This window comes from Ornithorhynchus anatinus, chromosome 15, assembly GCF_004115215.2.
Source record: "Ornithorhynchus anatinus isolate Pmale09 chromosome 15, mOrnAna1.pri.v4, whole genome shotgun sequence".
NCBI classification, from domain to species: domain Eukaryota; kingdom Metazoa; phylum Chordata; class Mammalia; order Monotremata; family Ornithorhynchidae; genus Ornithorhynchus; species Ornithorhynchus anatinus.
The window spans coordinates 15,966,716-15,992,985 of NC_041742.1; the positions used below are offsets into that span (position 1 = coordinate 15,966,716).

The window sequence follows — 26,270 nt, forward strand, 5'->3', positions numbered from 1 at the left end:
GATATATAGAACAGGGCTGGAAGTCAGAGGACCTGGGTTCTAAAAGCGACTCTTCCACTTTACCTGCCGTGCGACCCCGGGCAAGTCACGACTTCTCTGTGCCTCAGTTGCCTCAACGGCAAAATGGGAATTCAATACCCGTTCCCCCTCCTACTTAGACGCTGAGCCCCATGTGGGACAGGGACTGACCTGATGTATTCTACCTCAGCGTTTAGAACAGTGCTTGACACTAGTAAGGGCTTAAAAAATACCATCTTTTTTTTTTAAAAAAAAAAAACCCCAAAAATGGAACACTAATCTTTGCTCTTTTCCAGAAAACCGAAAATGTATTTTTTCAAAAATTCAGTCACGACCAGTTCTACTCAGCGTGGCATTCTACGTTGAAGACATACGAAAGGGCGTAGAGTCCTGTGTTGATTTCACATCGACTTTTCCCGAAGCCCTATCGACTACCCCTACCGTCTTTAGGAGAGAAGCGGCGTGGTGTAGTGGATAGAGCCCAGGCCTGGGCGTCAGACGGTCAAGGGTTCTAATCCTGGCTCTGCCATCTGCCCGCTGTGGGACCTTGGGCAAGTCGCTTCACTTCTCTGGGCCTCAGTTACCTCATCTGTAAAATGGGGAACGAGACAGTGAGCCCCACAGGGGCCAGGGACCGTGCCCATCCTGATTTGCTCGCGTCCGCCCCGATGCTTAGTTCGGCGCCTGGCGTGTAGTAAATGCTTAACCAATACCGTCATTATTATTAACAGACAGCTTGGCTTTTAACATCATCAGCCTTCTGAAGCAAAACGACCGCACGAGAATCTTACTTTTCTCTCTTTTATCCTCTACCAATCCAGAGACCGATGTCTCTTTGCCACTTCTATCAGTTTTCTCCTGGCCTCGGCCTATTACGGTTAAATCGGGTCGTTTGTTATTTTATCATCTAGGATTCAAGCTCCTTCTTCAGCCTGCCTTCACTTATTTTGACCGGCTTGAATGACCTCCATTTATCTCGGCCATACCAACGTACTCTCTTATTTGCTCCGGCAAACTGCGTTTATTTCTCGCGAATTCAGATTCGCCAGCCAGCTGCACTTTTCTCCTAAGAGCTACCGAATGCATTTTTGCTACACTTCCTCCTTGGGTCATTTCTTTTCTTTCCAGGAGCTCCACTGAAACAGAAAAATCGGAGGGGCTTTTTAATTAATATGCTAAAAGTGCGGCTTCAAGCGAGAAGGTTTTCTGTCCCATTTCTAGCCTCACAGGCAGAGTTCATGAGCCCAGAGTCTCTTTTCAAATACCATGCGGTCTATTTTTAGGTCTTCTCTTTTCCACCCTCCCGTGCCAGGAGCAGCATTTTAACGACGAGCAAGAAAACGGGAAGGAGAACATCGCGAGGAGCTTTTCGAAAGCTAACCCGATTCTAGACTACCCTCTTCTTCTAGGAGGTTGCCCGCCTCGAACGAGAACAAGACGGAACCTGAAGAGCATTTGAAGGGGATAAAATCCAGGAATTATGTTGGGTACTGAGGAAGTTAACTTAAAGAGAGGCAGCGTGGGCTAGTGGATGGAGACTGGACCTGAGAGTCAGAAGGACCTAATAATATTTGTCAAGTGCTTGCTATGTGCCAGGCACTGTTCCAAGCACTGGGGGAGATACAGAATAATCAGGTTGGACCCGGTCCCTGTCCCACCCGGAGCTCACAAGTCTTAATCCCCATTTTACAGATAAGGGAAACGCGGAACAGAGAAGTAAAGTGACCAAGGTCCCGCAGCAGACAACTGGTGGAGTTGGGATTAGAACTCAGGTCCTTCTGATGGCCAGGCCCCTGCTCTACCTACCAGGCCCCGCTGCTTCGCTACAACTTGCCGGGTTCTGATCCAGGCCCCCGCCACCAGTCTGCTGGGTGGCCTTGGACAAGTCACTTTGCTTCTCCGGGCTTCGGTTTTCCGGTCTTACGCTGGCCCATAGCGACCTCGTGGACGCCTCTCTCCCAGAAGCCCCCGCCTCCACCTGCAATCGTTCCGGGGAGTTTTCTTGGTAGAAATGCGCAAACGGTCGGCCGTCCCGCGCGGTCGACCTGAGTCTCTGCCCTCGACTCTCTCCCGTGCCGCCGCACGGCCAGCACGGGGGAGTTTCGACTCGTAGCCGACGGCCCGCCGCTCCCTAGCCACTGCCCGGGCTAGGACTGGAATGGACAGGCCTCTGCTTGACCCTCCCGTAGTCGAGACTGGTGGAGGACTGGAAACTCTCCGGGTGCCATTCTGAGAGGGGGCGTCTCAGTTACCTCATCTGTCGGACGGGAATTGAGACTGGAGCCCCAGGCGGGACGTGATCCTCTTGTATCTACCCCAGCGCTTGGTACGGTGCCTGACACATAGTAAGTGCTTAACAAATAGCATTAAAAAACAACAACCACCTCCCCGAGCTTCGTTTTACTCACCTGTAAAATAGGAGTTAAAAAAAACAAAAGCCCTCTCCCGCCGCCTTCGACTCGGAAAGAAGAGACCGTGTCCAGTTGGATTATTCTGTAACTCCTCCAGTGCTAAACAGTTTGCGGGGCACATAAACACCAGCCTAGTAATAATAATAATAATTGGGTATTTCTTAAGCGCTTACTATGGGCTGTTCTAAGCGCTGGGGTAGATACAAGGTAATCAGGTTGTCCCTCGTGGGGCTCACGGTCTTCATCCCCATTTTACAGAGGAGGTAACTGAGGCCCGGAGAAGTGACGTGACTTGCCCGAAGTCCTAGGGTTGGAAACGGAGGTCGGTTAATACCCTCCAAAAATATACCGACCTGACGCATCTTCGGAAAGGGAATTCGTGGGCGCCTTCATCTTTGAGGTTGAATATTCTAGAGGGTGAGACCATGGTAACCCGTTTATATGACCCTGCTCTATCAGGAAAGGCAATGATATCGTATTTCAAATAGTCCAAGAAAGTAGCATGGCCTAGTGGATCAAGTGTGGGCATGGGTGTCAGGGGACTTGAGTTCTAATCCCAGTTCTGCCAGTTGCCTGCTGGGTGACCTTGGGTAAGTCGCTTAATCTCTCTCTGTGCCTCGGTTTCCTTAACTGCAAAATGGGGATTCACTACCTGTTCACCCTCCTCAGAGGAAGCGCTCAATAAATACCATCGGTTGGTTAATCAGACTGCGAGGCCCATGTAGGACAGGGACTGAATTCACCCTGCTTAATCTGTATCTTGCCCAGTGCTCAGAACGGCGCTCAATACGTGGTAAGTGCCAAACACCATTAAAAAGAAAAAAGGAACAAAAAGGTTTAATAAGCAGTATAAAACCCCAAATGTCGATTCCAGTCTATAGGCATTCATCACCCCAAACCAAATCTCTGAAATTATGAAGGCTCTAAATTTGGACGTGGAATTTTTTTTTAAAAAAAAAAAAAAAGAGTAAAATCCTTTGCGGTCTTTCCTAAAAGATCCCCGAAGCGTTAACGAGCTCCCAAAGTCCGCGAACTTGTACTAAATACTAGCAGAAGATGACAGTGATGATTCAAAGTCACGTGGTGAGGCACAAGAGTCTTTCTATTTCAGTTTGGGAGAACAAGCGGTCACCCCAAATCATTCAGTTCTCCCCAGGGTGTCCCCACCACGTAAAACCGTGAGCGTCCCGTTAGAGAGGCTGCGTCCCATCGATTGACCTCTCACCTACCCTTGCGTTTAGGACAAAGTCAGCGGTGAACGGCTGCCGTAATTCTTCGGGAAATCTGCGGCGGTAACGGCAGCGGAACGGGAACACTGAGAATGATATTTCCTCGCTCAACGGCCCAGGAACCCCCAATTCTCCCCCGGATTTTGGAAGTGCAATTAAGCTCTGTTTTCCGGGGTTCCACCGGAGAGCCCGCCGGACCGAAACGCCGTCACCCGAACGGGCGGAAGGTCTGTCCGGGTCTAATATCAGAAAAGGAGCTCAAACCATACACTTCTAAAGACTGAGAAACCCCCAGAGTTAATCCCTAGCCCCGTGATCCGTCTTGTAGGAACGGCCCTGGGCTTCAGCAGTAAGAGCCGGGTTCTTTCCGATGATGCGTTGGGCTCAGAATCGTGCGGGAGTCTTCTTATTTGATACCACTGAAGGTTCGAGGTAGTTCTCGCTCCATCACTTTGTCTCAATCTCTGCCTCACTCTCTCAATCCTCCTCCCTCAATCTCGCCCTCCCTCTTCCTTGAACTCTCAATCTTTCTCCCCGTCTCGCTCTGGAAATCTCTCTCCCTCTTCCCCGACCGTCTCCAGTGCTTCTCCGATTCCATTCCGAAGGAAGTTTCCAGCGGGCGACGGCGGCCGCCGCCCGCCCCCCGCCGGGGCCGGCGGCCTCTGGCTCGCTCCGCCGGCTCCGAGCATCCCGTCCGTTACCGGGCGGTGACCAGCCAGAGTCCGAGGGCCACGTTAGCGGCCAGAAGCGTGCTGCCGCCCAGCAAGATTAAGAAGCCCACCAGCTCCCGGTTCTGTTTTTCCACAATCAGGGAGGTCAGAGTGGCTTCCAGAAACGAGGTGAGGATCCACTGGCCATCCAGGGCGAAGCAGGGGACGGCGTTGATGACGGCGAGGGCTCCCGACAGTGAGATCAAGTATCTGATGGGGGATTAAGGAGAGTCATGACAACGTGGGAGAGCGGCGTGGCCTAGTGGGCAGGGCGCGGGCCTGGGGGTCAGAAGTCGCGGGTTCTAATCCCGGCTCTGCCCCTTGTCTGCCGAACGGCCCCTTCGCTTCTCCGGGCCTCAGTGACCTCATCTGTCAAGTGGGGATTAAGCCCGTGAGCCTCATGTAGAACAGGGACTGTGGCGGGGTGGGCACGAGGTGATCAGGTTGGACACTTAGAACAGTGCTTGGCACGTAGTGAGCACTAAATACCATATTTACCATTATTATTGAAGCAGCGTGGCTCAGGGGCAAGAGCCCGGGCTTGGGAGTCAGAGGGTGTGGGTTCTAATCCCGGCTCCGCCACTTATCTGCTGGGTGACCTTGGGCAAGTCGCTTCACTTCTCCCTCATCTGTAAAAATGGGGATTAAAAAACGTGAGCCCCACGGGGGGCAGTCTGATTACCCGGGGTCTACCCCAGCGCTCTGCACATAGTAAGCGCTTTACAAATACCGTAATTATTATTATTATTTGCTTGCATCCACCCCAGTGCTTAGTACAGTGCCTGGCCCGTAGCAAGCACTTAACAAATATCACGATTAACATGATTATTATTACCGTTATTATGTAGAAGGGGGTGGGGGAGAGGACTCCTCTCCCGACTGACATCCCACCCAGCCCCTGAAGCTGCCCGTGCCGGACGGGAGAGAGCGACTGTCTTTTAAATTTTTTCTTTTTTTAATGAAACGGCCCAATTTTAGCAGCTGAATCGCCACCGCTCTCTTCCCTCACCGATAACCTGAAGGACAGACCAGAGGCAGGCAGAACGCCGGAGCAAGCCGATCCAAGGAGACCGAAATCCCTTCGGGGGAGCTGGCGGCGGAGAGACCGACAATGGTCAGGCCTACCTTTTCTACCTGTCACCTTTGGTTTTAGGAAATCTGAGATCCGGGCTAAGGGGAAAGGCCACTCCGACTCATTTCCTGGAAACCCGATAACTCTCACGCGAGTAGCCGAACACAAAATGTGACGAGCGTGGCTGAGTAGAGAAGCAGCGCGACTTAGCAATGGAGCCGCGGGCCTGGCTCAATACCTCTTCTCCCTCCTTCTTGGACTGTGAGCCTCATGTGGGACCCGATTATCTTGCACCTTCCCCGGCTCTTAGTGCAGGGCTTGGCACGCAGTAAGCGCTTAAATCCATTATTACTATTACTGTCACTAAACTCACTCACTACCCTAAGGGAGAACCTGCCCTGCAAGTGAACTTCCAACCCAGTCACCTAGAATCACCCTTTCTACCATTTACCTTCTTTCTCCATCAATCAGTGGGATTTATCGATCGCTTCTTGTGTGCTCTGCTCATGTACTAAGCGCTTCTCCTCCCCCTCTCTCCCGTCTCCGTGATTAACAATCTTTCTCCTCTGGCTTCGTCCCATCTACGGTCAAGTACATCTTGATCCCTCTCATTCAGATGGTTTTAATCCTCGAAATTTTCGTCATTTAACGCGAAGCCCTAAGACGTTTGAACATGTGCCCCAGAGGCTCTTGGCGTACCCTTCCGAGTCTGAACGACACCATCGCGCCCACGCCCTCGAATACCTTCATTACAAAGGCGCGCGGTTTCAAGGATACTTGCAAAATGTCTCCGTCACCACAGGCAAATCTAGATTTATAAAGCTGCATCGGGGGATAAAACTGCTGAGGCTCACTAAAAAGGCAAAAGAAGCAGACAGGAAAAGTCATTAAATGAACATCCAAGAGTCAACATTTCGTAGAAAACACTAGGACTCAAAAATATATATTCTATCCCCAGAACAGTCTTTTAGCTGTAGTTTTCGCACCAGGGGCCGTACTCTGAATCCATTCCGTCTTCGGTCAGTAGGAGAGGGGGGAAACTGAGATAACTCGTGCTTTGCCCCCAGAAGAAGTCAAAGCCTTGGGAGGAAATGGGAAGCTGGAGCAGGAGGGGAGCCTTGTGCGATTATCACGTCCTTGTCCCTTTTTGTACCGAAAAAAGGCGGCCACCGTCAAAATGGTAATAATAATAATGGTGTTGAAGCACTTGGTAGAGGCCACGCACTTCTCTAAGCGCTGGGGTGGATACAAGGTCATCAGCTTGTCCCACATGGGGGGGTCACGGTCTTCACCCCCATTTTCCAGATGAGGTCACTGAGGCCCAGAGAAATGAAGCGACTTGCCCCAAGTCACCCAGCTGACAAGTGGCGGGGCCGGGATCAGAACCCCAGACCGGTGACTCCCAAGCCCGGGCTCTTCCCGCTGAGCCGGGCTGCTTCTCCGGCACCTCCCGTTGCTTTAAGAACCTCCGGAAGCGCTCCACTCGAGGAGCGGGAGAGCGACGGCGGGGAATGAGGAATCGGTGGCCTGGGCGGATGGGGCGGATCAGCCCGCGGGTACTCTAAGACTGCCCGCGATGGGACGAGCACCGTTCCGAGCACCGGGGAAAACAGAACGTCGGCTGGGGCACGGTCCCCGTCCCGCACGGGGCTCGCAAGCTAAGTCGCAGGGAGGACGGGGATCGAACCCCCCATTTTACCGATAAGGGAACCGAAGCCCAGAGAAGCGATCTGCCCAAGGTCACACGGCAAACTGGGGGGGGGGGGGGGTCCTCCGACTCCCAGGCCGGTGCTCTGTCCATCAGAGAAGCGGCGTGGCTCAGCGGGGAGAGCCCGGGCTCGGGAGTCAGAGGTCACGGGTTCCAATGCCGACTCTGCCCCCCGTCAGCCGTGTGACCGTGGGCGAGTCGCTTCACTTCTCCGGGCCTCCGTTACCTCGTCTGGAAAATGGGGATTAAGACCGCGAGCCTCACGTGGGACAACCCGATTCCCCTGCATCTACCCCCGGCGCTTCGAACAGCGCTCTGCACATAATGAGCGCTTGACAAATGCCGACGTTATCACCATCGGTAATAACAACTTCGGGCTTCGTTGAGCTCGTGCTACGCATCAGGCAGCGTGCTGAACGCCGGGGTGGATCCAAGCAAATCGGGTTGGACACGGTCCCCGTCCCAGGTGGGGCTCACGGCCTCGACCCCCACGTTACCGACGGGGGGAACCGGGGCCCAGGGAAGTGACTCGCCCAGGGTCACAGAGCAGACGTGCGGCGGAGCCAGGATCAAGCGGGTTAAGGGCTGTTCTCCCTCCTACTTGGACCGTGAGCCCCGCGCGGGCCAGGGACCTCGTCCGACCTAATTAACCTGTACCCACGCACCCCGGGGCTTAGACCAGCGTCTGTCACACGAGCGCTTAACCAATACTCCAAGGAAGGAAACGACACAGGCGCAGACGGGTGAATGATGATGTGGGTATTTGTTGAGCGCTTACTACGTGCCGAGCGCTGTTCTAAGCGCTGGGGTAGGTACGGGGTCATCGGGTCGTCCCACGCGGGGCTCGCGGTCAATCCCCATTTTCCAGACGAGGTGACCGAGGCACAGAGAAGTGAAGCGACTCGCCCACGGTCCCGCGGCTGACGAGCGGCGGAGCCGGGAGTCGAACCCGTGACCTCTGACTCTTTCCACCGGTGACTTGCCCAAGGTCACCCAGCAGGCGTCCGGGATTACGGGCCGGGTGCTCGGACCCTCGACGAGGCCACAGAGCGTCCCCCGCCCGCCTCGCCCCCCGCCCCCCCCCCGCCCCCCGTCCCGCGCTTAGCGCTGCGCGAGCGCTTCGGGGACACCACGGGTGGGCCGCGACCGGCCCCGCGCCCCGGCGGTAACGTCGTCGGGCCGAAATGGCTCTCCGCGGCCCAGCGCGGCGGTACGTACCCGTGTACTGAAGGTGCTGCGGGTATCCCACGAACAACATGTCCGCCTGAGGCGGGTGCTTTACCCTGATCAACCGGGTCTGGTTTTCCAAAGAAGGGGTGACGCAGAGGCTCGGGAGCGGCCCCCCTCGACAGTCGAGGTTCCTCCGACACACTCGGTTGGCTTCGATCGCTCTCCGGGCCGGGAGGCAGGCGTGCTGCGGACGAAGCTTGCGGGGAGAGAGGCGAGGCGGCTCAGCGGTCGGCGCCCGGGCGTCGCGAGGACCCGGGTCCCGATCCCGGCCCCGCCGCGGGACCGGCGGCGGGCCGATTCACCTCCCTGGGCTGCGGTCCCCTCGGCTGGAAAATGGGGATTCAGACGGGGAGCCCCACGTGGGACAGGGACGGGTTTCCGTCCACCCGGCGCTTAGCGCGGTGCCCGGCGTATGATAACGTTGGTACTGGTTAAGCGCTTACCGTGTGCGGACCACTGTTCTAAGCGCTGGGGTAGACAGATTGTCCCACGCGAGGCTCACAGTCTTCATCCCCATTTTACAGAAGAGGTAACTGGGGCACGGAGAGGTTCAGTGACTTGCCCACGGTCGCACGGCGTACGGTAAGCGCTTCACAAACACCAGAATTATTATTCCTATGATTCAGTTCCCTCAGCTGGAAAATGGGGACGTAGACCGGGAGCCTAACGTGGGACCCGGGGGCCGGGTCCTGGCAGGTAATAAGCGCTTAATAAACGGGACGGTTACGATCAGGGCACCGACGCAGAGCGGGGGAAAGGGAGATCTGAGACCCGAGGGTGGTGACGACCGCTTCTCGCCCCCCGAGTGCCGCTTCTGGGAGAACGGGTCCAAGTTGACGTGGGGCTTGGGTGGCGTTTTTCCACCGCCCCAAAGGCCCCTAAAATGGGCTAGGGGAGAAAGGCTCCAAGCTCTTCGAGAGTGCGGGCCTGCCTTCTCCGCTGACGGGTCTGGCACGGTGCTCTGCGCACGGTAGGTGCGCGGGGAATGCTGTCATGATAATGATAAAAATCTCACGTTGCTTCAGTGGATGGTTTACCACCGCCCCGGTCCTATCTGTCTCTTTTTTAAGGGTACGTGTGAAATGATTCCTCATCCGGTAGTATTTACTGAGCGCCTACTACGTGCAGAGCACTGTACTAAGCGCTTGGAATGGACAGGTCGGCAACGGACAGGGACGATCCCCGCCCGACGACGGGCTCACGGTCTAAAGGGGGGAGGCGGCAGAGCGAAACGGAACGACGAGACCAGACGGCATCATCGAGAGGAATGGGATCAAGGGGAGGTGCGCCTTATTAATGAATAGAGTAATAGATAATACGTACAAATGGGCACAGTGCTGAGCAGAGGATGCGGGGAGCGGAGAGGGTGCAGAGGGAGAAGGGGGAGCTCAGTCCGGACGAGGTGAGCTCTCAGTAGGGCTCCGAAGAGGGGAAGAGAGTGAGTTCGGCGGAGGCGAGGAGGGAGGGCGTTCCGGGACGGCGGGAGGACGCGGGCCGGGGGTCGACGGCGGGCCGGGCGCCGACGGGGGACGGCGAGGAGGCGGGCGGCGGCGGAGGAGCGGAGCGCGCGGGGCGGGCGGTGGAGAGAGAGAAGGGGGGGGGGGCGGGAGGGGGCGAGGGGACGGACGGCCTCCAAGCCAAGAGCGAGGAGTTTCCGTTTCGCGCGCGGGTCGATAGGCCGGTGTTAAACGTTTACCACGTGCCGGGCACCGTACTTGGCTAACTCTGATTTGACGGAGGGTTTACCACTGAGCCGGCTCCGTCCGCCTCTTTCGTTCCCCTTTTTAAACGGCACTTGTTGAACGCTTACTCCGTACCAGGCCCTCTCCAAGCTGATAATAATAATAATCACGGTACTCGTTGGGCGCCTGGAGGTCGGACACGCACGGGGCTCTCGGGCTCAATCCCCGTATTACGGATGCCGCCACTGAGGCCCAGAGAGGCGAAGTGCCTTGCCCGAGGACACACGGCGGACCCGAAGGCGGGTCCTCCGACTCCCAGGCCCGGGCTCGTTCCGCCGGGCCGCGCCGCCCGGCGCGGCGGACCGTCGATCCGAGTCGTGGCCTCTCCACCCCGGGTTCCGGGCCGCCGGGCGTCGCGGTAGCCGGCGACGGCGGGGACGACTCACCGAGTGGCTCTCCGGCTGGCCGTAGGAGAAGCAGACGTCCGTCAGGCTCTCGTTGTTGCAGCACTCCACCGAGCCATCCAGCCGCTTGTACACTAGGGACACCGACCCGTCGACCGTCACGACGTGGCTAAAATCCGCCCTCTCCTCCTCGCTTCCTCTCATCACCCTCTCGTCATCATCGTCCCTCATCGGCGGTATCTGCCGAGCGCACCGTGCCGGGCGCCTGGGAAAGCGCGGCATCCCGGAGTCCCGCCGTGACTCCCCGCCCGCGACGAGCTCGCCGGCGCAACGTGACCGTCGATGGTTGTATCGTCCCCTCCCGGGGCTCCGCGTACCTTAAGCGCCCGCTAAATACGATGAAACGAACCGACGACCATAAATCAGAACGGGGCGCGGACCCGTACGTCGGCGGCGCGGGGCCGAGGGGCGGATGTGAACCAAGGGAGAAAAATCAGGGCGACGTAAAAGGGAGTGGGACGGGAGGAGATGCAGATTTAGTCGGGGAGGTCCTCCCGGAAGAGGCGCGGAGGCCCTAAGAGAGCGATCGTCCGTCGGATGAGGAGAGGGGGGAGGCGGCGGGCCCGAGGCGGGACGAGCCGGGGGGGGGCGAGCCAGACCGTCTGGAGGATCGCTGAGTAGGTTGGCCTGAGGTTGGGCGGGTGGACGCTCAACCGGTACCGAGCCGGCGACGGTCCGGCCGCCGGAGCGCGCGCCCGGCCGCTCGCTCGCGGCGCCGGGAACGCGGTACGCACCTCTCGCCGGGAAGTTGAACTGCTGCAGAGTTGCAGCGCTCATGCAGTAGCCCGTCTGGGGGGTCCGGGAGATCATTCCGAGGCAGTAGTGCCAGTCTTCCACGTTGCCGACGGCACAGTCTTGGAGGCCGGTCACGACCTCCCCCACGGACAGGCCCCTCGGTCCGCTGGCTGGTGAGTCCTTGGGGGGGAAGGAGGGGCAGAGGATGATACGCTCCGGGTCGAGCGCCGGTGCTCCGTTCCGGCGGATTTCTCGAGCGCCTCCTGGGCGCAGAGCACTGTGCCGAGCGCCCGGGAGCGGTCGACAGAGCGCTAAACGGACGTACCCCCGGCCCCAGACGAGCCTCCCCGCTCTGGGCGTCGGGGGAGATACGCTAACGCGTCGGCTCGCGGCCTGAGGAGGAGGGAGGACGCAACTCGACTTCCCATTTTACGGATGATAATGACCCTAACGATTATAGTATCCGTCGAGCGCTTACCGCGTGCCAAGCGCCGTTCGGGGCGGTGGGGCGGACACGGTTCTCCCGTCCCACGCGGGGCTCGCAGCCCCGATCCCCGTTTTCCAGACGAGGGAACCGGGGCGCAGAGAAGTGCTTCTTCCGAGGTCAGACGGCAGACACGCGGCAGAGCCGGGATTAGGACCCGTGACCTCCTGCCTCCCGGGCCCGGGCTCCGGCTTCTCCAGATGAGGAAACGGGCGCAGAGGAGCTAAGTGACCCGCCCGACGGCACGCGGCGGGCCGTAACGCTAATGACGCTATTCGCCGAGGGCTTACTCGGCTCAGCGGAAAGAGGCCGGGCTTGGGAGTCGGAGGTCGCGGGTTCGAATCCCCACTCCGCCCCCGCCCCCCGTCAGCTGTGTGACCGCGGGCGAGTCACTTCGCTTCTCTGCGCCTCGGGTCCCTCATCTGTAAAACGGGGATGACGACTGGGAGCCTCACGTGGGACGACCTCGTTCCCCTGTATCCCCCCCCCCGCCCCGACGCTCAGAACAGTGCTCTGCACGTAGTAAGCGCTTAACGGATACCAACATTATTATGTTTATTACTGAGCGCTGGAGGCGATGCGAGGTAATCAGGTCCCACGCGGGGCTCACAGTCTAAGGATGAAGGACGACGGGATCGAATCCCCATTTTGCAGACGAAGAAACTGAGACCCGGAGGGGCTAAGTGACTTGCCGGGGGTCGCGCGCGGCAGTCGGTGACGATGATGATTACAATGATAATGGAATTGGTTAATTCACTCATTCACGTTTATTGAGTGCTTACTGTGTGCCAAGCGCTGTACTAAGCGTCGGGAAGGATCATCAGGTCCCCCGGGGGCTCACAGTTTTAAGTGGGCGGGAGAACGGGGATTGAATCCCCTCTGTACAGACGAGGGAACCGAAGCTCAGAGAAGTTACGTGAGCCGCCCGAGGTCGGGCGGCAGGAAAGTGGCAGAGCCGGGATTCGAACCCAGGTCGTCCGACTCCCGGGCCCGGGCTCCATCCGCTAGGGGGATTGAGCTTTCTTTCGGGTTGGCGGTGAACGCCCGCACCGAGCGCGTCAGCTGCACGAGAAGCAGCGTGGCTCGGTGGAAAGAGCCCGGGCTTGGAAGTCAGGGGCCGTGGGTTCGAATTCCGGCTCCGCCGCCTGTCAGCTGTGTGACTGTGGGCCCGTCACTTCACCTCTCTGGGCCTCGGTGACCTCATCTGTAAAATGGGGCTGAAGACCGTGAGCCCCATGAGGGGCAACCTGTTCACCTAGAATCCCCCCGGCGCTTACAACAGTGCTTGGCACATAGTAAGCGCGTAACAGAACACCGACATCGTTATGGGAGAAGCAGGGTGGCCTGGTGGAGGGAGCGTGGCTCTGGGAGTCAGAAGACCTGGGTTCTGATCCCGACTCTGCCGACCGCTTGCCGCGTGACCCCAGGCAAGCCGCCCAACTCCTCGGGTTCCTCGGTCCTCCTGTTTTCCGTCCAGCCTAGCGGATAGAGACGGGCCCGGGAGTCGCAAGGGCCCGGGCTCTGCTTCGGCCTCCTCCGCTTGTCCGCCGGGTGACCTCGGCTAAGTCACTTGGCTTCTCCGTGCCTCAGTTACCTCGTCGGGAAAAGGGGACTAAGACCGTGAGCTCCACGTGGGCCAGGGACGGCGTCCAACCTACTTACCTCGCGCCCAACCCGGCGTTCGACACCTCGTAAGCTCTTAATGAATACCATTTAAAGAAAAAAAAAAAGCCACGGAGCTGACCAAACGTCCACCTCAGAAGTTTCAAAAAGAAAGAGCATTTCTCGCGGATCGTCCCGCGACCGGTCGAGGGCCCAGGAATCCCTCGGGTTCGGCGAGGGCTTTTACCTCGGTGACTTCAGTGATTAAGGCCCCGACGCCCGTGTGATAAAACGGGAACATTATCACGGGCATCAGGAAGAGAGCGGCAAGACTCACAACTCCCAGGACGAAATTATGCCAGACGCCTAAAAGGGAGAGACGGAAAACACAGAAGAATCGAGTCCCCCACCGCAAACGTTTCGCCGACCGGACTGAACCAACCGTTCATTCGTTCCAACCTATCTACTGGGCGCTTCCTGGGTGAGGGGAGACCGTACTAAGCGACGGGGAGACGACGACGCTCACGGTCCAATATCCTTTGGACGCCGGATATCCTCCGCAACCCGCAACCCCACAGCGCTGACCGTGAGCCCGTCAATGGGCCGGGACTGTCTCTATCCGTTGCCGAAATGTCCGTTCCAAGCGCTTAGTACAGTGCTCTGCCCATGGGGAGCGCTCAGTAAATACGATCGAATGAATGATGTGCATAATCTTTAAATTATTTAATGATTCCCCGCAGCACTTCCGTGCATATCCTGAAATGATACATTACGGATGACCCGCTTACGCACGGTCTATTTATCGTGATTAAGTCGCCCGTTTTTGTCCGTCCGTCTCCCCCGATCAGACCGCGAGCCCGTCACCGGGCAGGGACGGTCTCGCTCTGTGGCCCAAGTGTCCGTTCCAAGCGCTCAGTACAGCGCCCTGCACGTAGTAAGCGCTCGATCGCTACTACTGAACCAATATTCACGTCCGTCTCCCCGGCTAGACCGTAAGCTCGCCGTGGGCCGGGAGCGTGTCTACCAGTTCCGTCTTATCGTCCCCTCCGAAGCGTTTAAGTGCAGCGCGGCTCAGCGGAAAGAGCCCGGGCTCGGGAGTCGGAGGTCCCGGGTCCGAATGCCGGGCTCTGCCACTTGTCAGCTGTGTGACCGTGGGCGAGTCGCTTCACTCCCCCGGGCCTCAGTCACCTCCACTGTAAAATGGGGATTAAGACCGGCAGCCCTGCGTGGGACATCCTGATTCCCCTGTAGCTCCCCCAGCGCTGAGAACGGCGCTCGGCACGTAGTGGGCGCTTAACGAATACCAACGTTATTATTATTCACTTCTCTGCGCCTCGGTCACCTCGCCTATAAAATGGGGATGAAGACAGTGAGCCCCACGAGGAACAACCTCATCGCCTTGTATCGCCCCCCCCCCCCCCCGGCCCCGCGCGCCCAGAACGGTGCCGTGCGCATCGCGAGCGCTTAACAAATACCATCATTATTAATAAATACAGACCGATCGACTGACAAGGGGTGAGGCAGAGGGGCTGCGGGCCCGTCGGGGGCAGGGAAGGTGTCTTATATAGCACCCGTCCCAGCGCTGAGTACAGCGCTCCGCACACAGTAGCCACCGGTGCTGGGCTGCGAGAGAAGCGAGGGCAGAGACTCGAGTTTACCGCGATGGTGAACCACTTGTGGGTCTTTCCCGGGAAAAGTCTGTGGATCCGCTCCCGGAACGAGCGCGGGTGGGGGCGGGGCCTTCTGGGAGAGACATCGGGTCGGAGACGACCCGACGGCGTAAGACGAGACACGGCAAGCGCTCGACGAATACCACTGCTGGATTTTCTACCTCGCAACGGATCGAGTAAGCTGATTTTTGCCCGAAAGAGAGTAATATGATAAATGAAAAGAGTTATAATTGGGGTATTTACTAGGCGCTTCCTATGTGCTAAGCACCCAACTAAGCACCCAGGGTAGACCGAAGAAGTAGCGTGGCTCAGTGGAAAGAGCCCGGGCTTGGGAGTCGGAGGTCTTGGGTTCGAATATCGGCTCTGCCACTCGTCAGCTGTGTGACCGAGGGCAAGTCGTTTAACTTCTCTGGGCCTCGGTTCCCTCATCTGTAAAATGGGGAGGAAGCCTGTGAGCCTCACGTGGGGCAACCCGATGACCCTTCATCTCCCCCAGCGCTTAGAGCGGTGCTCCGCACATAGTAAGCGCTTAACAAATACAAACACCAACGTTATTACAGAGGTCTCTTTCTAACTAGGATGTTTCAGATAAAAGGAAATGCACCCCATAAATCACAGGAGTATAATCTATCTCGATCGAAATCTACGCCAGCTCCCTCTGTACCTTTCTGCCATCGAGCGTCCCGCGTTCAAGCAACGGCTGCCGGACCAATCCGTCAGTAAAGATGATATTCATCGAGCAGTTCCGGTGCGCACGGCACAGCGCGAAGCGCTTGGGGGCAAACGCCAGGGGTGTCCGCAAAGTTGGCATTAGAGGAGCCGAGCGCGCGGGCCGGGTTACGGTAGGAAAGGGCAATATCTGAACCTTTGCAACACATCCCTTCCGTACCGACGTTACTAGAAATTCCATAATTTATAGTATAATTTAGAGAAGCGGCGTGGCCCGGTGGAAAGAGCCCGGGCTTTGGAGTCGGAGGTCATGGGTTCGAATCCCGGCTCGCCCGCCCGACTTTGGGCGGGTCACTTCACTCCTCGGTGCCTCAGTCCCCTCGTCTGCAAAATGCGGACGAAGACCGTGAGCCCCACGTGGGACAACCCGATTCCCCTGTGTCCACCCCAGCGCTCAGAACGGTGCTCGGCACACAGTAAGCGCTGGACAGATACCGACATTCTTGTTATTAATTCAGGCAGACGAGGGGCGGGGCTCATATCAACACCCAGGCTCTCTGCCTCCCCGCTCTTTCCCCGAAGCCACGTGAATCCGAAGTACTTACCAAAGCTTTCCTCCGGAAGGACGGAGCTACATAAACCTAACAGTAACAGAGTCGCTCTATCCTGAGGCTAGTCGAGGCATTTCTTCAAAGGAAAATAAATGATCAACAGGGAGAAAAGTCTGCTTCCCGGGAAGAGAATGCCCTCTGTTGGAATGGCTCAAATTGCTCTGATATCTTGCACGAGCTCACTGGTCTCTCGAGGATTTCCTTTCCCCCAAAAAAGCACCCACGGCAGAGGGGGCAAGTGTTGGAAGGGGAGAGAGAGGGCAACAGTCTATAACAGTCAACAGAATCAGCCCTCATTTAATAATAACAATGTTGGCATCTGTTAAGCGCTTACTACGTGCGGAGCACTGTTCTAAGCGCTGGGGGAGATGCAGGGTCATCGGGTCGTCCCCCGTGAGGCTCCCAGTCTTCATCCCCATTTTCCAGATGAGGGAACTGAGGCACAGAGAAGTGAAGTGACTGGCCCAAAGTCACCCGGCTGCCGAGCGGCCGAGCCGGGATTCCAACTCACGGCCTCTGACTCCCAAGCCCGGGCTCTTTCCGCTGCTTCTCTAGTCAGTGAGAGGGAAGCAGAGTGGCTCAGTGGCTTCTGGGGGCCAGGAGGACCTGGGTTCTAATCCGCCACACGCCTTTTGGGTGACCTCGGGCATGTCGCAACGTCTCCGGGCCTCAGCGACCTCATCTGCAAAATGGGGATCAAGAGTGTGAGCAGGGGCAGGGACCGTGTCCAACCCGATTCCCGTGCATCCGTCCCCAGAGCTTAGAACGGCGCTTGGCACCGAATAAGTGCTTAAGAAGCCCCATAATTATTTACTGAGCGCTTAGTGAGGTTGAGAGAACCGAGGTCAGGGAGGCACGGGGAGAAAACGGGACAGAAGATCCGGAATCTCTCACCCGCACAGAATATTCTCAGTTGCTGGACGGGCGACACGAGTTGCAAGTGGGCGGTGAGGAGATCGACAAACGCTCCAGGATAAACGACGAAGAGAAAAATCCCAAAGCCATTGAATCGAACCTGTTCCCTAAGGAACACGGAGAGAATTTCCCGGTCGCCGAACGGCCGAGGCAATATCCGCTAGACTGTAAACTCACTGTGAAGCGGCGAGGCCTCGGGGGGGCCAGGGGGACCTGGGTTCTAATCCCGGCTCCGCCACCCGTCTGTTACGTGACCTCGGGCGGGTCGCTTCCCCGCTCTGCAGAGAGCGAGCGCTCAACAGATACCCCGCAAGACGGGGATTGAGACCGGGAACCTCATGTGGGAGATGGGCCGCGTCCAACCCGATCGGCTTCCGTCTTCCCCGGCGTTGATTACGGCGCCCGCCACGCGGTAAGCGGCGCGGCGTAGTGGAAAGGGCCCGGGCTTGGGAGTCAGAGGTCACGGGTTCTAACCCCGGCTCCGCCACCCGTCGGCCGTGTGGCCCCGGGCGAGTCGCTTCGCTTCTCTGGGCCGCGGTGATCTCACCTGGAAAACGGGGACGGAGACCGGGAGCCCCACGGGGGACGACCTGACGACCTCGTATCCCTCCCGGGGCTTAGAACGGTGGCCGGCACACAGTCGGCGCTCAATAGGCGCTCAATAAACAGCAGTGATTGACAGCTGCGGGGGGCGGGGGGGGGGGGGGAGACGGGACTGGAGCGGGAGAGGTAGGGGAGGGTGAGCGGGTACCGGATGGCCGCGACCCCGTGGCCGATCTCGTGAATGACGCCGCTGACCAGGATGGCGCCGAAGAAATACGTCAACTGACTCACGGGCAGGTTGATCCCGGGAACCTGTGGGGGGAGACGCGCCAAACTCCCTCTCTTCCCCTCTTCCAAGCCCCACCGAGAGCTCACCTCCTCCGGGAGGCCTTCCCACACCGAGCCTCCCCTTCGCCCTCTGCTCCCGCTCTGTCCCCCCGTTCGCCTCCCCTCGGCTGAGCCCCCCCCCCCCCGCCCCCCTTTCCCTCTGCTCCTTCCCCTCCCCTCGGCACCGTGCTCGTGTGTACGTACTTTTATTCCCCTATCGATTCTGTTAAGGAGGTGTCCACCCCCTCGATTCTACTGATCGTACGAATACTCAATAAATACTAGTGGACGAATGGATGAATCTTAATGAGACGTTCAGCCCCCTGAGTCTGTTTATTGCTACCGTTCTTGTCCGTCTCCCCCGATCAGACCGGGAGCCCGTCGGTGGGCGGGGACGGTCTCTATCCGTTGCCGAACTGTCCATTCCAAGCGCCTAGGCCGGTGCTCTGCACATAGGAGGGGCTCGATAAATACTATTGAATGAATGAACGAATGAACCACAGACACACGCACACTGGGGCCGCGGCTTCCTCCCGGACGAGCTTCTCCCCCCGCCCGCCCCGTCCTCCGGCCCGGGAGCTCCTCCTCGGCAAGGGGACCCGTCTGCCGGCTCCGTCACGGTGCGAGGACGGGGCCCCCTCGGCGCTCGCTACGTTCCGGGGACTTGGCCGGGCGCCGGGGTGGACGCGAGGAGAGCGGGTTTGGACGCGGTCCCCGCCCCGCGCGGGCCTCACGGTCTCCGGCCCCCATTTTACGGGGAAGCAGCGCGGCTCCGTGGAAGGAGCGCGGGCCGGGGCGTCGGAGGGCGGGGATTCTAATTTCGACTCCACCACTTGTCCGCCGTGTGGCCCCGGGCAAGTCACTCCACTTCCCCGTGCCTCAGTGACCCCGTCTGTCAAATGGGGATCAACACCGAGAGCCCCACGTGGGACAACCCGATGAACCTGTATCCACCCCAGTGCTTAGAACACTGCTCGGCACATAGCGAGTGCTTAACAAGTGCCACGGTCATCATTCTAATCCCCACTGAGCCACCTGTCAAGTGCTTGACTTGTGGCAAGTCACTTCACTTCTCTGGCCCTCAGTTCCTTCATCTGTAAAATGGGGATGAAGACGGGTGAGCCTCACGGGGGCCAACCTGATGACCCCGCATCTCCCCCAGCGCTTGGAACAGCGCTCGGCACGTAGTGAGCGCTTAACAAATACCAACGGTATTATCATTATCTACTCCAGCGCTTAGAACAGTGCTTGGCAGATGAAAATTATTATCATCATCATCATTATTACAAGTGAGAGAACGGAGGCACAGAGAAGTGAAGTGACTTGCTCAAGGCCACCCGGCAGCCGAGCGGTGGAGGCTGCATTAATAATAATAATAATAATAATAACGTCGGTATTTGTTAAGCGCTTACTATGCGCAGAGCACTGTTCTCAGCGCCGGGGGAGATCCAGGGTCGGCGGGTCGTCCCACGTGAGGCTCACGGTCAATCCCCATTTTACAGATGAGGTAACCGAGGCACGGAGAAGTTAAGGGACTTGCCCACAGTCACACAGCTGACATACGGCAGAGCCGGGATCAGAACCCACGACCTTCTGGACTGCACCCTTATTTAATCAGGGCTACGTGCGGGGCACCGAGCGCTTACGCGGGCCAAGATCTGCGTCTGACTCGATTGCCGGGTATCGACCCCAGGGCTTGGGACGGTGCCTGGCACCCAGTGAGCGCTTAACATACACCGCAACTGTTATTAATTATTATCAGCATTAGACTGAGGAGAGCTGGGTGCAGAGACAGCGAGGAAGAGGAGCCGGCCTGGAGGGAGACAACTCATCCATTCGATTCGTTCGATCGTATTTATCGAGCGCTTACTATGTGCAGAGCACCGTACTAAGCGCTTGGAATGGACAGATCGGCAACAGACAGAGACCGTCCCGGCCCGCTGACGGGCTCGCGGTCTGATCGGGACTCGAGTAGATCCTTAATTCGTCCCAACCCCAGAGCACTTGGGTCCACCTCCGTAATTTATTTATTTCTACTCACGTCCGTCTCCCGCTCTAGACCTTGAGCTCCTTATGAGGGGAGGGAATGCGTCCGTTGACTGTCCCTCGGCCTCCCCCGAGCGCTCAGTACAGCGCCCCAGCACCCGGGGAGCGCTCGGAATACACGAGCCAACGGCGGGGTTCTCACCACAACTTGCAGCACGCGGTCGTGCGGCGCCGGGGGCGTCTCGGCCATCATCTGCGACAGCGTCTGCACCAGGGTCTTCCCGAGGAGGAGGACGGAGCCGAACATGGCCACGATCCCGAAAACCATTCCCAGGTTGAACCTGCCGAGCGAGGCGGAGAGGGTAATGGCGGCATCCGCGGAGGCGCTCGCTACGTGCCGGGCGCGACGGGCGCGGCGGCTAGAGCACAGGCCCGGGCCCCAGAAGGTCACGGGTTCTGATCCCGGCTCCGCCGCCTGGCGGCTGGGTGACCCCGGGCGAGTCACTTGGCTTCTCTGGGCCTCGCTTACCCCATCTGCAAGACGGGGATGAAGACCGTGAGCCCTACGTGCGACAAACCCCATCCACCCCGGCGCCTGGGACAGTGCTTGGCACACAGTAGGCGCCTAACAGACACCGCCGTCATCATCGTCATCATCTCCGGGCCTCGGTTCCCTCATCTGTAAAATGGGGCTGGAGATCGCGAGCCCCGCGTGGGACGGGGACCGTAATCAACCCGATTCGCTTGTAATTCATTCATTATCAATTAACGATGGCGTCTGTTAAGCGCTTGCTATGTGCTAAGCGCTGGGGGGATATCAGGTCACCAGGTGGTCCCACGTGGGGCTCACGGGCTTCATCCCCGTTTTACAGCGGAGGTCACCGAGGCACAGAGAAGTGAGGCGACCGGCCCAAAGTCACTCGGCCGACAGGCGGCGGAGCCGGGATTAGAACCCAGGACCTCTGACCTCCAAGCCCGGGCCCTTTCCACCGAGCCGCGCCGCCTCTCTCACCCACCCCCGGCTTAGGAGAGCGTCCGGCGCACGGGAAGCGAGCGCTCGACAGATACCCCCGTTCCTCGGAGGAGTTGGGTCAATAAATAAATTAAAAAATAAATAGCGGTATCTGTTAAGCGCTTACTAGGTGCAGAGCACTGCGCTGAGCGCCGGGGGATACCAGGTGATGAGGTCATCCCACGTGGGGCTCACAGTTTTCACCCCCACTTTCCAGATGAGGGAACTGAGGCCCGGAGAAGTGAAGCGACTTGCCCACCGTCCCCCGGCTGGCGAGCGGCCGAGCCGGGATCCGAACCCACGACCTCCGCCTCCCGAGCCCGGGCTCTCTCCACCGAGCCGCGGGCCGGCTCCTCTCGGGGTCGCGACGGGGAGAGTCCGGGGGGCGGGGGGGGGGGGGGGCCGCAAGGGAAGCGAGGAGCCGTTTTACCATCGGTAAAGGAGGCCGGGTCTCCAGCGTCCCCAGGCGTAAAACAGGCGGTTGAAGAGAGTCGTCTGCCAGCGGATGTGGAAGGGAGAGACGTTCAGTCCGTAGGCCGCCAGCCTCTCTTCGTACGAAGCCCTCAGGGACGCCGAAGTCTAGAAAGGCACAGAGGGACAGACGGCGTTCATTCGGCCGAGCGGGGACGCGCCGCGGACGGGACAGCGCGACACTAGTTCACCCGATAGTATTTACCGAGCGCCTACTGGGCGCAGAGCGCCGTACTCAACGCACCCTGCCCGCAGCGAGCTTACCGCCTGGAGGGCGGAGACGGACGTTAGGGAAATTACAGATCCGATGATAACCGTGGCGTCCGTCAGGCGCATATCAGGCGCCGGGCGCCGTACTAAGCGCCGGGCTGGATACGAGCAAATCGGGTCAGACGCAGTCGCCGCCTCACGGTTTTAATCCCCGTTGAGGTAACTGAGGCGCGGAGAGGGGGAGCGACTTGCCCAGGGTCGCGCGGCAGACCAGCGGCGGAGTCCCGAGGTCACGGGTTCTAATCCCGACCAGGCCACACATCTGCCGGGTGACCCGGGTGCACGTCGCTTGACTTCTCGGGGGGGGGGGGGGGGGGGGGCCTCGGTTGCCTCGTCTCTAATTCGCTCGTATGTGCCCCAGGGCTTAGTACGGTGCCTTGCACATAGTAAGCGCTTAACCATCACCATCATCGTGGCTCAGTGCAAAGAGCCCGGGCTCGGGAGTCAGAGGTCACGGGTTCGAATGCCGGCTCTGCCACTTGTCAGCTGGGTGACTGTGGGCGAGTCACTTTGCTTCTCCGTGCCCCGGTTCCCGCATCTCTAAAACGGGGATGAAGACCGTGAGCCTCACGTGGGACGACCTGACGACCCTGTATCCAGCCCAGCGCTTAGCGCGGTGCTCGGCACGCGGTAGGCGCTTAACAAATACCGACGTTATTATTACGATGATTATCCGTCAGATCCGAGGAGGGAGGGAATCTCAAGAAGCGCGTGAAGTTCTCTGGGAGGTGACAACCATTTTCATCTACTGGAGGGAAAATGAAGGCTTTTAAGAAGCCAAATTCATGGCTCACACGTGGTCTTCGGGAAATAATAATAATAACGATAATGGCATCCGTTAAGCGTTTACTGCGCGTCCAGCACCGTTCTAAGCGCCGAGCACCGGTCGAAGAGTAGGCTGCTGGACTTTTCCTTCGACGTGATCCTTCAACGTGAAACAGGACAATCCCGCACCGTTCTAAGCGCTGGGGGAGATGCAGGGTCATCAGGTGGTCCCACGTGAGGCTCCCAGTCTTCGTCCCCATTTTCCCGATGAGGGAACCGAGGCCCAGAGTAGGGAAGCGACTCGCCCGCGGTCACGCGGCCGCCGGGTGGGGATTCGAACCCATGACCTCCGCCTCCCAAGCCCGGGCTCTTTCCACGGCGCGAACACCAACTGCCCGTTGGCTGGCGACGGCGGGGGGCAACGCAACCGCAGGATTTAAGGGAGAGGAATTCGTGCGGGGCAACTTCAAAGTCTAACGTGCGCCGCCAAGAAAAATCCGCCTTTTGTTTTGGAGATAATAAGGGGAAGAGGAAGCTGGAATTACGAGCGCGGGGGCGTTTGGACTTTGACAGATCTTTCATTTCCTTCGGGCCCTTGGTTTTTTTTTTTTTTGCCTACTCTAATTATCAGGCCCCGCTGAAAGCCTGCGCGTAGGAACGCGTCCAAACGTTTGACTCCTCGGAGTTGCAATTAATTTCCTCTCGGCATTTCACGCTCTCCTAATTAACCTCTTTCTCTCTCCGCTCCTAATTCCCCTTTCTCTTCTTTTTCTCTCTGGGCGCTTTTTCGCAGCTAGGCCGCAGAGTCTCCCCCTCTAGGCCGCAAGTCGCGTGTGGGCAGGGAGGGCGTCTTCCAATTCTGGTATATTTTGCTCTCCCAAGTGCTTAGCACAGAGCTCCGCGCACAGTGAGCGCTCCAGAAATACCCCTGATGGACTGAAGTAGACGCTACTGACGGGGAAATCCTGTCTTGCTCAGTTCCCTCCTCTGTAAAATGGGGAGGCAGACTGGGAGCCCCATGAGGGACAACCCGGTCACCTTCCATCTCCCCCGGCGCTGGGAAGAGCGCTTAGCACAGAGTAAGCGCTTAACGACGACCATGGTTATTAGGATTGTCTGCTGTGTGGCCTTGGGCAGGTCACTTCTCTGGGCCTCAGTTCCCTCCTCTGTAAAATGGGAATGGGGACTGGGAGCCCCACGTGGGACAACCCGATTACCTTCTATCTCCCCCGGCCCTCGGAAGAGCGCTTAGCACATAGTAAGCGCTTAACAATGAGCGTTATTTTTATTATTGTCTGCTGTGTGACCTTGGGCAGGTCACTTCTCTGGGCCTCAGTTCCCCCCTCTGTAAAATGGGGATGGAGACTGGGAGCCCCACGTGGGACAACCCGATCACCTTCTATCTCCCCCGGCCCTCGGAAGAGCGCTTAGCACATAGTAAGCGCTTAACAACGACCATGGTTATTAGGATTGTCTGCTGTGTGACCTTGGACAGGTCACTTCTCTGGGCCTCAGTTCCCCCCTCTGTAAAATGGGGATGGAGACTGGGAGCTCCACGTGGGACAACCCGATCACCTTCCATCTCCCCCGGCCCTCGGAAGAGCGCTTAGCACATAGTAAGCGCTTAACAATGAGCGTTATTTTTATTATTGTCTGCTGTGTGACCTTGGGCAGGTCACTTCTCTGGGCCTCAGTTCCCCCCTCTGTAAAATGGGGATGGAGACTGGGAGCCCCACGTGGGACAACCCGATCACCTTCTATCTCCCCCGGCCCTCGGAAGAGCGCTTAGCACAGAGTAAGCGCTTAACGACGACCATGGTTATTAGGATTGTCTGCTGTGTGACCTTGGGCAGGTCACTTCTCTGGGCCTCAGTTCCCCCCTCTGTAAAATGGGGATGGAGACTGGGAGCCCCACGTGGGACAACCCGATCACCTTCCATCTCCCCCGGCGCTGGGAAGAGCGCTTAGCACAGAGTAAGCCCTTAACGACGACTATTGTTATTAGGATTGTCTGCTGTGTGGCCTTGGGCAGGTCACTTCTCTGGGCCTCAGTTCCCTCCTCTGGAAAACGGGGATGGAGACTGGGAGCTCCACGTGGGCCCACCTCATGGCCTTCTATCTCCCATATGGCTTGGAACAGTGCCTAGCACATAGTGCTTAAAAACAACCACTGTCACTATGATTGTTTTGCTGCGTGACCTGGGGCAGGTCACTTCCCTGGGCCTCAGTTCCCCCCTCTGGAAAAGGGGGATGCAGACCGGGAGCCCCACGTGGGACCCCCCCTGCTGACCCCGTCTGGACCCCAGCGCTTGGAGGAGTGCTCAGCACACGGTGAGGGTTTAAGAAAGACTTTTAATCAGGAGCAGAACGTGACGAATCAGGGAGGATAAACGTGTGGCTGGAGGGGGGGGGGGAGGAGCCTGAGGCCTCAGACCGGAAGACGACGCAGGCGACTGAGGGTCGGTTGCTAGGGGCGACCGGCAGCCCCCGCCGCCACTTCCGGCCCCGCCCCCCGCGGGCGGAAGTGGGGGCGGCCGGAAGGGCCCACTCCCCCATCCAGCCGCCCCCTCCCCCCCCGCGCCCTCCCCCCTCCCCCTCCCCGCGGGAATAGGCGCGCGGGGCCGGGCTCCTCACCTTCAGCACGGTGTCGGCCAGGTAGACGGCGCACCAGCCCCCCAGCACGAGCACCACGACGGGGATGGGGATCATGGCGGCGGCCGCCCCGGCTCCAGCCCCTGCCCTACCGGAGCGGCGGGGCCGGAACTAAGGGCCGCCCGGCCCCTTCCCGCCGCGGCGCCGGGCTCCCGTCGGACACTTCCGGGAGGGGGACGTAGCGGGGGAGGGGGCGCTTCCGGCCGACGGCGGGGGCCGCCTTTACGTCGTCGGCCGCGCTCTCGGGCGCATGCGCCGAAACTTAACTGTCGGTTCGCCGGGGCCTGGCCGCGCTTCGCGTTCTCCAGCATTCATTCAGCCATCAATTCATTCATCTATTCATTCTCGTTCGTTCATTCAGTCTCGTTCATTCATTCATCCGTTAATTCTCGTTCATTCATTCATTCTCGTTCATTTATTCATCAATTCCTTCCTCCATTCATTCTCGTGCATTCATTCATTCTCGTTCATTCATTCATCCATTTATTCCTCCATTAAGTCTCGTTCATTCATTCATTCATCCATTCATTCATCCATTCATTCTCGTTCATTCATTCATTTATTCATCAATTCATTCATCCATTCATTCTCGTTCATTCATTCTTGTTCATTTATTCATCAATTCATTCATCCATTCATTCTCCATTCATCCATTCATCCATTTATTAATCAATTCATCCATTCATTCTCGTTCATTCATTCGTTCTTATTCATTCATTCATTCTCATCATTCATTCAGTCATCCATCCATTCATTCACTCATTCCTCTTTATTGAGTGCTTTCTAAGTGCAGAACACTGTACTAAGCACTTGGGAGAGTGCAATAGACACTAAGCAACAATAAACAATAAATGAGGGGAGACAATACAAGTAATACAAACTAATACAATGCCTGAATGTATAATTTATTAATGTATTAATGGATCATTAATGTATTGATGTTAATACAAATAAATTACAGATCTTCATTCAATCATATTGAGCGCTTACTGTGTGCAGAGGACTGTACTGAGCCCTTGGGAGAGTGCAATAAA

The 26,270-nt window shown here is 57.9% G+C and overlaps 1 protein-coding gene across 1 annotated transcript; it reads right to left on the reverse strand.

The window, feature by feature from the left end:
- Positions 1–3,239: 3,239 nt before the first annotated feature.
- MBTPS2 (membrane bound transcription factor peptidase, site 2) lies at positions 3,240–25,347 on the reverse strand. The gene is made up of 11 exons (XM_029080074.2): positions 25,219–25,347; positions 21,509–21,657; positions 20,269–20,407; positions 17,962–18,065; positions 17,190–17,317; positions 13,593–13,711; positions 11,259–11,439; positions 10,507–10,598; positions 8,367–8,574; positions 6,218–6,293; positions 3,240–4,578 (listed from the first exon to the last, which is right to left on the reverse strand). Exons 1-11 carry the CDS (start codon positions 25,291–25,293, stop codon positions 4,356–4,358), a joined length of 1,494 nt encoding a protein of 497 aa, XP_028935907.1. The 5' UTR covers positions 25,294–25,347; the 3' UTR covers positions 3,240–4,355.
- Positions 25,348–26,270: the final 923 nt, after the last annotated feature.

Coding starts and splice junctions, on each gene's coding strand:
- MBTPS2 (XM_029080074.2), bottom strand. CDS start 25,293: ATGATCCCCATCCCCGTCGTGGTGCTCGTGCTGGGGGGCTGGTGCGCC. Junction 18,066..20,268: donor ACCGCGTGCTGCAAGTTGTG/GTGAGAACCCCG, acceptor CTCCCCCCACAG/GTTCCCGGGATCAACCTGCC. Junction 17,318..17,961: donor CACGGGGTCGCGGCCATCCG/GTACCCGCTCAC, acceptor CGTGTTCCTTAG/GGAACAGGTTCGATTCAATG.